This window comes from Petaurus breviceps, unplaced genomic scaffold, assembly GCF_028583685.1.
Source record: "Petaurus breviceps papuanus isolate PSGF00001 unplaced genomic scaffold, PetGlider_PUasm1.0 173, whole genome shotgun sequence".
NCBI classification, from domain to species: domain Eukaryota; kingdom Metazoa; phylum Chordata; class Mammalia; order Diprotodontia; family Petauridae; genus Petaurus; species Petaurus breviceps.
The window spans coordinates 16,536,191-16,551,030 of record NW_027185759.1 but is presented as its reverse complement, the minus strand read 5'-3'; the positions used below and the strand labels follow the sequence as shown (position 1 = coordinate 16,551,030).

The following is a 14,840-nucleotide window of genomic DNA, read 5'->3' as shown; positions in this document are numbered from 1 at the left end:
AGTGGTTAGAGAGACTTGAAACCAAAAGACCCGGGCTCAGATCCTGCCTCCCACACACATTAGCCATTTTCCCTGGGTTGAACATTTAATCTCTTTGTGCCTCAGTATCTGTGAAATGGATGTCTACCTGACATCTGCCTCACAAGGTGGTCATGCGGAGCCAGTGAAATCATATAAATAAACTGGCATGCAAATATTGAAATGAAATTATCATAGACACCACTTCCCACCCATATTTTCATCATCTTCCCCCTCTGCTGAAAAACAGTGGTGCTATATTGGTTCAGATATAAGTATTTCCCTCGGATTCTGGCTTTTTAATAAAAGGGGAGAGGTGTTAATTGTATCTTAATGCTACAGACAGCATCTAGTTTGCACCATCCTTCCTCTTTCTCCAGACAAAGGTTTTTCACTAGACTGCATTATATGGGAGCCTACTGCCAGAAGCCACCACAACAAGGTAAAGGAGGTCAATACCTTCGTTCTTGCCTTCTGTGTGGGACTGCAAGCTCTTTACAAGGCCATGGGGCTCTCCCTCTTTCCTTCCCACTGCCATCCAAATAGCTCACACTTATCTAGTTCTCTAAGTAAGGTATTTGATCCCCACAACAACTTGGTAAAGTCAGTGCTTTATTCCCATTTTACCATTGAGGAAGCAGAGCCTGAGAGAATGATCACAGGGTTACCTGACTAGTGTCAGAGGAAGAATTTGAACTCGTATCTTCTTTAAATCTCAAACCCAGGACACTCTCCCCTGTTCCACCTACTTGCTTCCCAGATATATCTCTAAGGCCAGAGAAAATCTATAGGAACCATAAGAGATTCTGTTTCCCAAAGACTGAACTGTGACCTGGTGTCTGGGCTCAGCCTCTCCTATGGGGGCTGCTTCTTAGATGCAGAAATGGCATGGTGGAATTCTTGGATGCTGGGACTTGGCCAGGCAAAGTATGTGAGGGATCAGATCCTCTGATTTTCAGAGTTCCATGATTTTGTGCCTGGCTGCCCGGGTGGGGAAGCAGTGATTCAGGAAGAGGGCATGGAGTCAGGTTTTGAATCCCAGGTTGTGACCTTGGGTAAGTCACTCTGCACACCACCTGTAAAATGGAGATGGAAAAGATGACTTTGAAGGTCCCTGCCATACTTTATGATTCTGCATGATGCCACCCTGTGCTCCATTTTGGGGGTCATAATTCCCTCACTTTCCTGGTTTCCCTTTAACTTAATAAAGGCTTCTCATTAACTCCATCATTTTAGCTATGATATGACCCTGCCTGATGTAATAGTAATGGAATTTAAAGATCCCCTGTATTGGCTTGGTTGAGTATTAAAACTCAGAGCTTGTGAATCCCACTTGTGGGATGGACTTGTTGATGTGAAAAGAGAGGGCTGAGATGGGAGGAGCTGGTGACGTGAATTTAGAGAGGCACAAGCAGAGAGAGAGGCAGAAGATTTTTTTTTTTTGGAAGCAGCATCCTGGAGGCAGAGAGACAGAGAGGATTGCTGAGGGCCAGTTTGAATTGCCCAGAACTTTTGAGAGCTGCCACCCAGAGCTGCCAAGTACTGAGGAGACATGGCTGTTATGGTGGTACTTTGTCTGTCTGTTTTGATGTTGTTTTGCCAGATTCGTCCACTGGTGAAAGACAGTCCTGTTGTTGCAGAGGCCTGGGAACCTTGCTGTTGGTTCAGAGCTCCTGAGACTCTCCTGCAGACAGAGAGTGAATACTGTCCACTGATGAAAGACAGTGCTGTTGTTGCAGAGGTCCTGGAACCTTGCTGTTGGTTCAGAAGCCCTGAAGAAGGATTTTCTTGTTGTATGTTTACAGAAATCCTGGAAGAGGGTTTTGTTAATGTTTTCAGGGGTCCTAGGACTGTTCTGCAGACAGAATGAATTAATGAGGACACTGGCAGTGTATCTTGTGGCCTTGCTAAGCTTTGTCTCCCCAGGAACAAAGATTGCTGAGAACTTGCCTTGGGTCAAGATGAAGAAAAGACCTCTCTTTGGGTATTAAATGCTGTGCTTAAGTTTGTTGTAACTCTGGGGTAGATGGCCTATTCAGTTGTGATCCAAGGGTGGGAAACTTTTGACTTTTTTGTGCTCTGGGACTGACCAAATGAATGTAATTTGCTTATGATTGGAAACTAATCTCCATTTGAGAAGAGGGGCTTTGTGATTGACTAAATGAATGTAATATCCAGGGGTAGAGTAGTGCTTGGAAATTATTGAATTACACTTGGTGAATGCTGTATTTTGAATTATGCTATATTTTGATTTTCTCTGTTCTTAATTTGTCACTGAATAAAATGGAGAGCAGCTATGCTGGTATTTTGAACCTTGGGAAGTTGCGTTTGCTTGGCATTACATCCGATTACTGGGAGTGGTGTGTGTGTGTGTGTGTGTGTGTGTGTGTTAGTGTGAGTGTGTTGAGATCCCTAGATGAGGATGGGCTCTGGTCTCTGTTGGTGTTTGTATGTGTCTGTTAGCTTCACTTTGCTGAGAAATTATGGAGAGGGGGAGGAGAAGTTAGTCTAGTCTGAATAGTCTTGGAGGAAGGGGAGAGAGCAAGCAAGGCGTTTGACCCTTTTTGGTCATGGAATGCCCCAGATTCCATCATCCCCATTGAAAACTCAGCCTTAATATTGAGGAGTGTTCCATTAAACTTAAGCTTTCTTTAAAACCCTTAACATTTCCAAATCTTGGACTTTAGAAAAGCTCTTCTTTAGAATTAGGGATGATTTTCATTTATAAAACTAAATCTGAGGGCACACTTAATTGCATTTCCAAGTTGTGAAGTGGCAGATCAAAAGAACCCAGAGAATGGTGAGAGTTGCATATGAACATGAGCAGGCGTAATTTCACAGGCAGACAAAGGTCAGCAGCATCTGCCAGCCTGTTTCCCCTTAGTCACTTTTTTGCATTGTCAGGTGCTTGAGACAGAGCCAACCTGGGACCACACCTTGGCACTCTTTTTTGGAGGGAGGTGAGGAGTTTGGAAATGGACTGGGATATATTGCGGCTCTCTGCTTGCCATCTTGGCTGTGAGTGTGAGGTCCATGACTGCTGATTTTGCTTCCAAGCACAAAATGTTCTCTGTACTTGGATTCTGTCCTTTAGAAAAAGAAGAGGTTATTGGAGATCTTTCTAAAGTGTGTCACAGAAAACCCATGCAATTAGAACATAAGTTTATCATCCCGGGTCCACAGACCTTGAGGTTGCAGGAGAGTTTAGAATTTAGATGAGTAAAAGATAATGTCTAATTAAAATTTAGCATGTCCTTCAATTATAAACATAGTTAGCAAAAACCATCCTTCTGAGATGGAGTTCATGGACTTTACCAGACTCTCAGAGGGGTGCAGGATGCAGACATGGTTAAGAATTAACGTAGAGGATTTTTTGAGGGGGGAGGGGAGAAGGGTTGTGTGAATGGCTGTCCCAAGTACTATTCAATAATAACTTTGCCTTCTGTTTGAAAGCCCATAAGCAAGTTGGGGCTTTATGTTATTCATACAACATCTCTCCAAACTCCTTCCATTTGGAAACTCCCTAAGATTTTCTTTCTCTTTAGGATTCTTTTGTCAGAACTACCGTGTTTCCCCAATAATAAGACACTGTCTTATTAAATTTTTGGACAGAAAAACACCAGAGGGCTTATTTTCAGGGGAGGGCTTATTTTAATGAACATTGACAGCAATTTTAATAAACAGGTAAATGTGAACAAAAAAATGTACCTTTATTCAATAAGCAAATCACTGGGGAAGAACAGGATGACGCGCTCACTGCTGCAGCTCTGATTGTATGCAGCTCGGAGCGCGGCGTGCATTTCACAGGGGGGGGGACGGTGCATACAGAGGGTACCGTAATGTAGTGTGTAGCGCAGGGGATCACCTTCACTACAGTAGCAATCTCAATAGGGTTTATTTTTGGGGGAGGGCTTATTTTAGAGGAATCTTACACAGTAAGGGGAGGGCTTATTTTCAGGATAGGTCTTATTATCGGGGAAACACGGTATAGTAATTCTTGGGCTTGGGAGGAGCACCTCAAACTCCAGCTGGTTGAAGCATTAAGAATCCCACACCTTTAACTTAACCATTATGAATTTACTTCCTCATCTATTTAGATTTGGACTAGATTTTCTTATTTGAGAAGGAGCTGTTTCAAGGGTCAGGGAAGTGGAGAAAGATCATAGCATAAGGCTGCTGCCTGGGGAGGGGAGAGCATGCCCCAACTCCTTACCTGGAAGCTTTATATTTCATCAAAACTTACTGTTCTTACTACTATTATTACTAACCAGCTTCTGAGCTCTGTTATTTCTAGGTTGTGGAAGGACTCTTAGACCTATCAGTACCCTTACAATTTGGCACCCTGAGACAAAAGCCCAGTAGTCCAATGCTGGTTCTAGTCCTAACTTAGATGAATAACAGGATCATTGCATTAGAGCTGAAGGAACTTTAGAGGTTATTGAGTTTAATCCCTTCATTTTAAGGGTGGGGGGCAGCGGCATCATGAGAAATTAAATGATTTGCTTAGGGTTACACATCTAATAAGTGTCTGAGACAGGGTTTAACTTCAGTTCTTTTTGACTCCAACCCCAGTGCTCTCTCTTATGAAAGGTGGCATCCTCCAAGTCATGAGGCCCCACCAGGATCCGAACTCCTATCTCTGGATTCAAAATTCAGAGTGCTTATTGACCGACTAATTATGATGGTTCATATCTAAGGTCATATAGCATAATTGTATCCTTCCCCTTTTTCTGTTCATTACCAATCTTCCCATCTGTACTTGACAACAATAACATATCCCATGGGGTGGATTGTTTCCTCTTTTGTGATGTTATGTAAATTTTACCTCGCAGACTATTGAATAATGAATTTTCTGGTTGGAAGGTTAGACGCACAAAATACTTTTATTATCTCCAAGCAAATGTATAGTAAGTAGATTGCAATTCCTGATACGTGGCACCACAATTCATTTATACACATCGTAGACTGTCAGATGAAATACAGAATGGTTTTTAAAGATGTTTTTATCATGACTCTAATACTATTACGGCTGATGGGGTCTCAGTGGGGAACAAAATCATCTCCAGGAAATAATTACAAGTTAATGATTATCAAAGGAAGAATTGTTGGTGCTTCATGTTCCCCCTTTAGATTTAGCATTGAACCACTCATCTTTGTAAATGACAGTAAATACAAGTCTATACGAATTCTACAATTCTACGTTCTTTGGGTTCAAAGTGTTTCATGTGAAAGTGACACGATCCTGTTGCTGAGAAAATGAAGGTTGGAATTTTGTACTTCTTTCTGGTGGTCTGATCATTAATGGGCCACCAGCCAAGACACGTTTCTTCCCCTCTGAGGGATAGGAAGGAGTTCACAGCATCTCTGTTAAGTGAATACAGGTGGCAAGTATGATATGACAAGACTAGGAGAGGCCATTCAGCAACAGGATTCATCACAGCTCAAGGTCACGGTGTTCTCGTGCCCAGCCAAACCATATGCTTTTAGGTCATGCTATGTCTCATGCATACTATGGCTTTATGTGTCTACTGGGGTGCCAGAGCCATCAGGAAGTTTCCACCTGTTTCCCAATGGGTCAGTGAGGGACTCCACATTAATCAAAGTTCCCTGCGTGGGTGACCCGCTACCTGCATGAAACACATGACTTGCATCGTTTTGACATCTCCCCCCAAATAATAAACATTAGATTGATAGTAAAACCCCAGAACTCATCTTAGTGTTGAACATTTGCTTTTTCTGGGCATTTTTATAGCATTAAATTGCAACTGAGCATACATATATCTTAAAAGCTCAAATATTGAAACTTTCAGAAGCTGTACCTACAAGCAGTCAAATGTATGAAACAGCTTTTACTAAAATATAGACAAAAACGAATACTTTGCACATACATTGGTTTATGATTTATTCAGAACTAAGATTCCTTAGAAGCATACATTTATCTCCCTTTCATAAATTCATCATAGCATCTCTGGTTAATTATTATGTCATCCAAACTCTTATCAACTATTCATTTAATCTGTAAGTGAACATAACAGGAACACTGACAAAGGGTGTAGAAGACAGTCTTTGTGGTTCAAACTGCAGCTGATATTTAAAAGTAAAGCTAACATAGACAAGTGAGAGGTTGCCCTTGGAGCCTTGGGTGCAAGTCCTGCCTGAGACACTAACTGTGTGACCAAGAAGTCCCTTAATGTCTCTGAGCCTCAGGGAACCTTCTAAAACCATGTTACTCACAAACTGCCAGTCTGCCTCAGGGGAGGGAGTTTCCATGCTGGGGGTACCCTATGCTGATGAGATTCCCAGGTCCCCATCTATAATAATGACAGACAACTTTGTTGATGAACAAGTGAAAGAAAACTTGATTTTAGGGAAAAAAAGACTTGAAATTACTTCTGCTTCCTAAGCCTCATCAAGACTCCATAGCTAAGACTTTTTTAAAATTTATCTTACAATCACATCTGTGGATTTTGTTTGTTTGAAAAAATATATCTGTACAGCCTTCTTTGTTACCAAATACCTGAAGGTTATACATCTTTTGTTTTTGTTTTCCATCTACTTGTCATTGCATAAGCGTGAGGTACACAGCAAGAACGCAAGGATCAGCAGTCATAGATAAGAAAATAGAATCGCTCTTGTTGGGGTGGTGCTTTCGAACATCCGCGCACAGTGGTAGCGACAGCAGACACCTCGGAGGATAGAGGTTGCGCAGCAGGCTGCTTGCTAAGTGACTTGGATGGCTGGATATTGGAACAGTTCTGAACTGGGCCCAGGCCCCTATTTGAACCATGCATTTCCAACGCCTCATGCAGCAGATTAGGAGCGATAGTCCTTTTTACTGTAGGGCTTGTTTCGCAGAATGCTGTCGATCTCATTCACTACATGCGATGTCATCTTTGGGAGGACCTGAGATGGAGAGAAAAGGAAAACACATGGTGGACAAGTCCTTCCAAGAAGAAAGGGAGCCCCTTGATTCAAGGGCAGAGACCACCTCTTTTGTCTTTGTATAAAAATAACGACCACAACACAACAGCAGTAATAAATTCTATGGCCCTTTATGCCATCTCATTTGATTCTTGCAGCAGATCTGGGAGGGAAGTGTTATTATTATCCCCATTTTACAGATGAGGAAACTGAAACAAACAGGTGCAGAGACTCCCCTATGGTCACACAACTAGTTACTGAGGCATAGATGAACTTTGTGATTTCCTGTTGAACTTAATTGAATTGAAAAGTCAGAATTGAGCATCATTTGTCCTCCATTCTTGCTATTAAACACTTAAATAGCTTTCTCCTAATACCCTGTAATGCATTTTCATGGGGAGGAGATGGCCCTCAGTTCCCAGGACTAATGCCAGTAGACCACACGTTCTGACAGGACCTACCAAGATGGAAATAGTCAATTAAGAAGCATTTGTTAAGTGCTGACTATGTTTCAGGCCCTGTGCTAAGCAGTGGAAATACAAAACAAAACTCCCTAAACTGGCTCTTACCATCATGGAGATTCCATTCTAATGGAGAAGAAATATAGAAGTTATATACAAAGAAGACAGAAGATAACTTTAGGTCTGTTTACAGATTATACATCAGCTTGAAGAGCAACCTAGCTAAGACTGGCCAGCCACATTGCTAGGAGTTTGGCCATTGGATGATAAAATTTGGGGGCTTCTAGAAATTCAGAAAGGCAGTTGAGTAGAATGTCGAGGGGCTGCAATTTGGACTTGGAGAGAGACTGTCTAAAGGGACAATCAGAGATCTCTGAAGTGTCAAAGTAGAGAGATCTACAGAGAGTGACAAATGTATTTGACCAGATGTTTTTCCTGGACAGCTACTGATCAAAGCTATCCTCATCCGAAGAATCTTATTGTGTAGTACCAAGCACTACAATTACCATAATTTCTCCAAATGCATTAAAAAGTTCAAGTATAGTTCATTTAAATGATTACTCTCCTTTGTGATACAAGTATTAACTTCTAAGAGTTAAGGATGATGTCATCTACTACCTATGAAGTTTCGAGTTGTTACAGACACAAGTAAAGACATATGTAGCCTATGAAAATTAAAAAATGAAAACTAAAATAATAATTTTAATCTTGAGTTTATATCTTCTCTTAAATGGTATGATACCTAATAAAAATTATCCAAATCTTTAAACACCTAGGTATTTAAGAGGAACATCTATTTTATATATAACCAGTAGATGGTGCTCCTTCCTTTGGCCTCCTCCTTTGGAACTTTGGGGGCATGGCCATTCTTCCCTGACCAGGCTTTTCAGGTCCTGCCTGGTGGGCTACATCTCAGCACTGCCCATATTCCACTGGGTATGCTCTAGGAGAGGACATTAGAGGAATGAGACAAAGCTCCCAGGTGCTGGTCCATCCTTCTCACCAGACTACTTTGGCTGCCTGGCTTGACATTTTGACCACAAGACCAGAAGATAAACCCTGGATTAAGATTAAATTCTCATTTTAGGAAGTTCACCCAAAGTTATTAATCAAAATTAATAAATGATAACATCTTCACAGTTAGAATACAGAGCCCCCAGGCTAGGACAAAAAACCCAAGCTATTTTAGACAGATGGGTCAGACCTCTACTTCCCTCTCTGTACCAGACTCTACCCATTTATTAGCCCCCTGTGTGGTCACTCTCCCATTTATAAATTAATAATTGATGAAAATCACATGACAGTCATGACCAGTCATCATTTTACATTATAGCTCCTTTAAGGCACTACCAACAGAATCAGAAAATACGGACAACTTAAATCGGTGGAGAATCATTACCATCATCATCGTCATCATTGTTGCTGTTGTCATTGTCATTATATCCACATCTCCTTATTAGCCCTTCCCTCAAAAGAATCAAAGCCTTTGGACCAAACTCTGGATCCTAATCTTCTGGATTGGAAACAGCTGATCAGTTACAGGATGGGAAGTGAGCTTGGGATTTCATTAGTAAATGGAACTCCCAATGCAGGTTAGCACCTTCTCTGCAGCTTACAGTTTTAGGAAATTGCCTAGGATGTTGAGAGGTGGAGGGACTTGCCCAGGGTTACACGGTCTCTAGGTGTCAGAAATGGGACTTGAAGCCAGGTCTTTCAGGCTGTGAGGCTGGTTCTCTTTCCACAAATGCCATGTTTCCTGTAAGCTCTGGTTAGTAATTCATTCATTAGAGGTGAAATCTGTTTTAGTATTCTTGTTGTTTGAGATATTAAAAAAAAAAAACCTAAAGAAGTAAGCTTCAGAAACCTTGCCTTGATTAGCTATGGCTATAACCAGGTAACTAAATAAGGAAATCAAACTTTAAGTAAGAAAAATGTAGCAGGAACTCATTGGAAGAGGAAGTAAGGTCCATTTCCCAGATAGTATCTTCCCTCAGTAACAAAGACTGTGAAGTTCTCAACCTGTGGTTAATTGACCACCACCCGATGATGAGGACAACGAGAGAACAACTTTTTCTTAATAGAGAAGTTGAGGAGTGCTTAGGAAGATTAAGTAGTTTGGGGAGATCCCAAGCTGGTGCTGATAAAATCTTTTCGTAATTAATCCCACAGTACTCTCACTATTAAAATGAATCTTTTGCTGGAAAACACATTTCTGGACTATGAAATAAAACCCAAGGCATTGTGAAGTGAAAAGAAATGCTTGACTTCAAGAAGGGAAAGAAAATATTCCCAAAAGATAAATGATCAAAGGATATGAACAAATAATTTTAAAAGAAGAACTGCAAAGTAAGCACAGCCACATGAAAAAATGCTCCAAATCACTGTAATAAAAGAAATACAAATCAAAAGAACCCTGAGGTTTTATCCCATACCCAGTGAATTGGCAGATATTACCAAAAGTGGCAGTAGTTAATGTTGGAAAGGTTGTGGAAGATTAGGCACATTAACACATTGTTGGTGAGGCTGTTAAATGGCATAACTATTTGGGAAAACAGTTTGGCATTATGAGGATAAAGTGACTAAGATGTCCATACCCTTTGCACCAGAGACTCAATGGAACTTATACTCCAAGGAAATCATTGACAAGAAAACTATCCCCATAAACTCCAAAATATTTATAGTAGCACTTTTTGTGATAGCTAAGAATTAGGAAAAAAGTAGATACCCCTTGATTCATGGCTAAACAAACTGGTACATGAATGTGAAGGAACATGACTGTGATGGAAGAAATGATGTATGTGATGAATACAGAGAAGCCTGGAAAGATCTATATAAGCTAATGCAGAGTGAAGTCAGCAGAACCAAGAAAACAATCCATAAGTAATATAGCAATGTAAATTCAAAGAATGACCACACACCAGAGTCAAAGTAAATGTTAGAAGACTATAATGATCAAACAGGACTCAAATGAAGAGATGTGAGAAGACAACCCTAACCTATACCTTTGTGAAGGTGGTAATTTCACAGGTGTAATACATTGAACATGTTTTCTTACTTTTTCAATATATCAATCAGTTGAATTGATTTTTTTCCTCTCTAAAAAGTACTATTTGTCATATGGCAAGGGAGAGGGATACTTGGGGTAATTATGGTGATATAAGAAAGAAAATATCAATAAAAATTTATTTAAAAAAAGACAAAGCAAAAACATTAAGTAAAAAATAAAGAGAAGCATCATAATACACATTCCAATTCAGTCTTCTCTACCTGCCTAGCTCCTGTAATCTTATTTTTGTGAGTTATATTTTTGCTTAGTTTAAGGGTATGGCCAATTTGAGAAGAGTGAATGGGGATTTCTTAGTTGTTCAGAATGTTTGAAGCAAAATAAGGTGAGGAGACACAAGATGCATTTGTTACTTAGAACACTTCTTTAAAGAAGGATTTATTGCAATGGGACTTTTTTCACCTTTAAATAAGAAATAAAATTCAAAGCCCAACTCTCCTCACACCACCACTTCCATGCTAGATACATAGTGGGTGCTTTATAAATGTTTAATTTTCGCTGATTTATTGATTATGTTGATTTTCATTGTTCAACCTAAAACACTGTTGCTGTCAAGTGGAAAAAGTAACTCAAAAAACCTTCAAACCACAGACTTCCAAGTCAAAGGCTACAGATGCAGAGTCAGATGAGCTGTTGCATTTCTCTTGAATTTGTCATAGGGAAAAAAACCCTGAATCTCTGGAATACAATTAAAATGAATTATTGTTAGTTTTGGCAAAGATTTCTTTGTGTAATAAAAATGATATTTCATAGTCTAAGAATATCATAGTGTTGGTTATGGATACTCTTTCTACCAACATGGATTGTACCTCCTCCATCACTTCATAGGTGCTCAGGCTTCCAGACTCATCATCCCACAGTTATCCTGGTATTAAGTCTCTGATCTAGCTAGGATGGTCATCAGGCAGCAGATGGACAGTCTATCCTTGGAGCCCTACAGTAAAATAATACTAAATGAAGATGGACGCACATAATGGCATAATGGATGGGGCATCGGACTTAGAGCAAGGAGAATCTTGGTTCAGATCTTGCCCTAGACACTTACTAGCTGTGTGACCCTGGTGAAGTCACAGCTTCTCTGATCTTCAGTTTCCTGATTTTTAAGATGAGGTGATTGAACCAAATGGTCAATAAGCTCCCTTCTAGCTCTGAATCTGTGATCCTAACATGATGTTTGGGGGGGGGGGAAGGGAGAAGAAGGGAGAAGATAATTTTAAAAATTTAAATTTATTTTAATTTTAAGCTATTATTTGCTTTTAACTTTTATTTTTAAATATTTGAGTTCTAAATTCTCTGTTCTTTTCACCCTTTCCCCACTCATTGAGAAGGCAAAAATAAAATGTTAATGTGAAGTGACATGTGACATGTAAAGTTACACAAAACATATTTCCATATTATTAGCCAGGTTGCAAAAAAAGAAAAACCAGAAAAATAAAGTGAAAAAATTGTGCTTCAATCTGCACTGAGTTTAATAGTTCTCTCTCTGGGGGCAGATAGCATTTTTCATTATGGATCCTATGGAATTGTCTTGGGTCACTGTATTGCTGAAAAGAACCTAGTCAGTCACAGTTGATCATTGTACAACATTGCTGTCACTGTATACAATGTTCTTCTGGTTCTGCTCACTTCACTTTGCATCAGTTCATATAAGTCTTGAGAAAGGACAGTTTACACACTTCATTTTCATATTCTAAACACTGGAATTGTGAAAGCTTCACAGTTGACCCAGAGGCAGACTGTGCAGGAGTCAGCTTGAGCCAAGCCAATTGTTAAATTTTCAGTGTGAGCATTTACACCTTGGAAATCCGCAAAGGCCACAAACAGCATCATTGACCATAAGTGAAACATCCTCAGCTTCATGTGGCCCAGAGCACTACCATGCAGCCCAAACCAGATTAAAATATACTTGGGAAATGTCTAACAAATTAAATAAAAATGTGATAAAACATAGATAATATCACATTTAAAAACAATGTCAATACATAGCTCAGAGATCCTTGTGTAGGAATCCCTTAGTGGCCCTATTTCTATTTGTGTTTAAACTTAAGAAAATGGTGGAGAAAATGCTAATAATGAAGATGAAACTTAAAAGTGAGTAATGCACACATACACTCACATGTAATATTTTTTCTTTTGAAGAGTCTGTTGTTGTTACCAACACAGACCCTCTACATTGTTGTTCTCTAGCCATCCTAATGCTATGCTTTCATCAGCATAACTTTCTTCCTCTTCCATCTACCCTGCCCTGGGCAGCCCCCTCTTCCCCTACCAACAAATACCGTGGTTTTCCTCCTTCATCTCTGGGAACAATAATAAAGGACATGGCAAAGGAAAAGGAAAAGGATATGGCAATTAGTAGCTTATTTCTACTCACCATCTCTCTGACTTCCTTGACCAAAACACCCCTCCCTGGGCACCATTCCCTATATGTGTTGTCTTCCCCTATTTGAATATAAGCTCCTTGAGGGCAGGGATCATCTTGCTTGTATTTATGTCCCCATTTACTTAGCACAGTGCTTGGCACATGGTAAAAGCTTAGTAACTATCTTTTCATTCATTCATTCTAAGCTGTGAAGTGCAGCAAACAACAGGTAGTAATTTATTTTAAATTGAGATAATACTGCTGTATATCTAGGATTCCTCTCCAGTCTCCTTGATGGAAATAGAGTCTACCAGACTTACTAATGATTCATTGGTAAATGGACCAGAGTTGTTTATTGGCTAAGATTGATGCTTAATATTATAATTGTTACCAAACTAGATCTAACTCATTCTTGGAGTTTGGGGCTTCCTGACAACTCAAAGGTTATGATTCTCTGAGGCATCAAGATGAGGAAAATGAAATCACCATCTGAGGAGAGCCTCAGAGGAGCTCCACATCACAAGAGATCATTCTTGATGGAACTCATTGGTAATGGGTCTACTTACCTGTATGGCACCGAGGTTTTCTATAAGTTGCTCGGGATTGGAACACCCCAGGAGAACAGAGCTCACTCCCTCATTCCGTAGGCACCATGCTAGGGAAAAAGAAGAATCAATCATGCCTTCCAAGCACTTCTGAAAATTGTCAGAGGAATAACATATGTAATGTGATTGTTAAACCTTAAAGTATCACACAAGTGTTAATAATAACATTTTATTTACAAAGTACAGTCCTGTAGGGTAGATAGACCAACTTTTATTCCATGGGAGCTGTGGCACTCCATGCCATGGTATAATCTGTTTCCCCTTTCACAAACCCCTTTATTTTGGACCCTCAGATTGTCTCCCATTTCTGCAGGTGCTTACTCTCCTCTGGCAGCTAATCCCAAGGTGTCACCATTCCTAAGAGTTGTTATGTTTTAATATGGATTTTTTGATGATGTTGATGATGATGATGGCAGCTGACATTTCTTTCAAACTTTAAGGTTTACCTCACATTTTATATACTGTCTCCTTGGAGTGTCATGACGGCCTAGGAGATGGGTATTATACCAAAGAAAACCCCCACTTTACAGATATAGCACCCAAAGCTCAGAAAGATTAACTTCTCCCCATCACACAGCAGACAAGCACCTTGGCTGAAGCGACTCTGTTGCTTTCCTGTTAAATCTGAAGAAGTTTTCTCAGACCTCGCCCTATGGGACCTCTCTGTGCCTTTCGATACTGCTCATCACCTTCTCTTGGAACACCCCCTCTTTGAGTTTTCATCACTTTTTTCATCACTGCTCTTTCCAGGGTTTTCTCCCACCTGCCTGACCATTTCCTCTCAGTCTCCTCTGTTGAATCATCATCCATCCCCTGCCTCCCAGTGGTGAATTATCCGCATCTCAGGCATAATTTCCTCCTGGAGGGTGTCTCTAGCTGCTGGTGTCCTCTTACCCCAAGAAGATATAATAACCATATCATTATAAATTTTGCATTTGTTTTTATGTGTATATATTTCCTCCCAATAGAATAGAAATCCTTCAAGGCAGGAATTATTTTTCCTTTTAACTATGTATATCCAGATCGTGGCACAACCTTAGGCAGCAAGTAGGTGCCTAATAAATGTTCATTGACTGAACGACGTTATAGGTGTAGGTACAGAGCAATGATAGCAGTATGGTGTAGTGGAAGGAACATTGAACCTAGAATCAGTTCATAAATATTTACCAGGCACCTACTCTGTGACAGACACTGTGTTAAAGTGCAGGGAAAACAAATCAGAAAAAAGATAGTCCTTGTCCTTAAGGAGCGTGTGCCCTAATGGAGGAAGACTGTGTACAAAAGGCAGATGAAAAGGAGGAAGGGAGGACCTCAAGAGGCCAAGGGAGAGGGGAAGCAACAAAAGAAATGAAGAGCTGGCTGGACAATTCTGAGCCCTCTCTGGAGGGGGGCTGTGGGAGTCCTGGTCG

At 40.2% G+C, this 14,840-nt stretch overlaps 1 protein-coding gene across 1 annotated transcript in view; it reads right to left on the bottom strand.

The window, feature by feature from the left end:
* Positions 1-4,914: 4,914 nt before the first annotated feature.
* Positions 4,915-14,840, bottom strand: part of KCNAB1 (potassium voltage-gated channel subfamily A regulatory beta subunit 1) — a 360,079-nt gene continuing 350,153 nt past the window's right edge. The window contains exons 13-14 of the mRNA XM_069083440.1: positions 13,393-13,481; positions 4,915-6,921 (exon numbers count right to left, since the gene is read on the bottom strand). Of these exons, the coding sequence (XP_068939541.1) occupies positions 6,832-6,921; positions 13,393-13,481 (179 nt within the window). The 3' untranslated portion in view covers positions 4,915-6,831. The remainder of the gene's footprint in view (positions 6,922-13,392; positions 13,482-14,840) is intronic.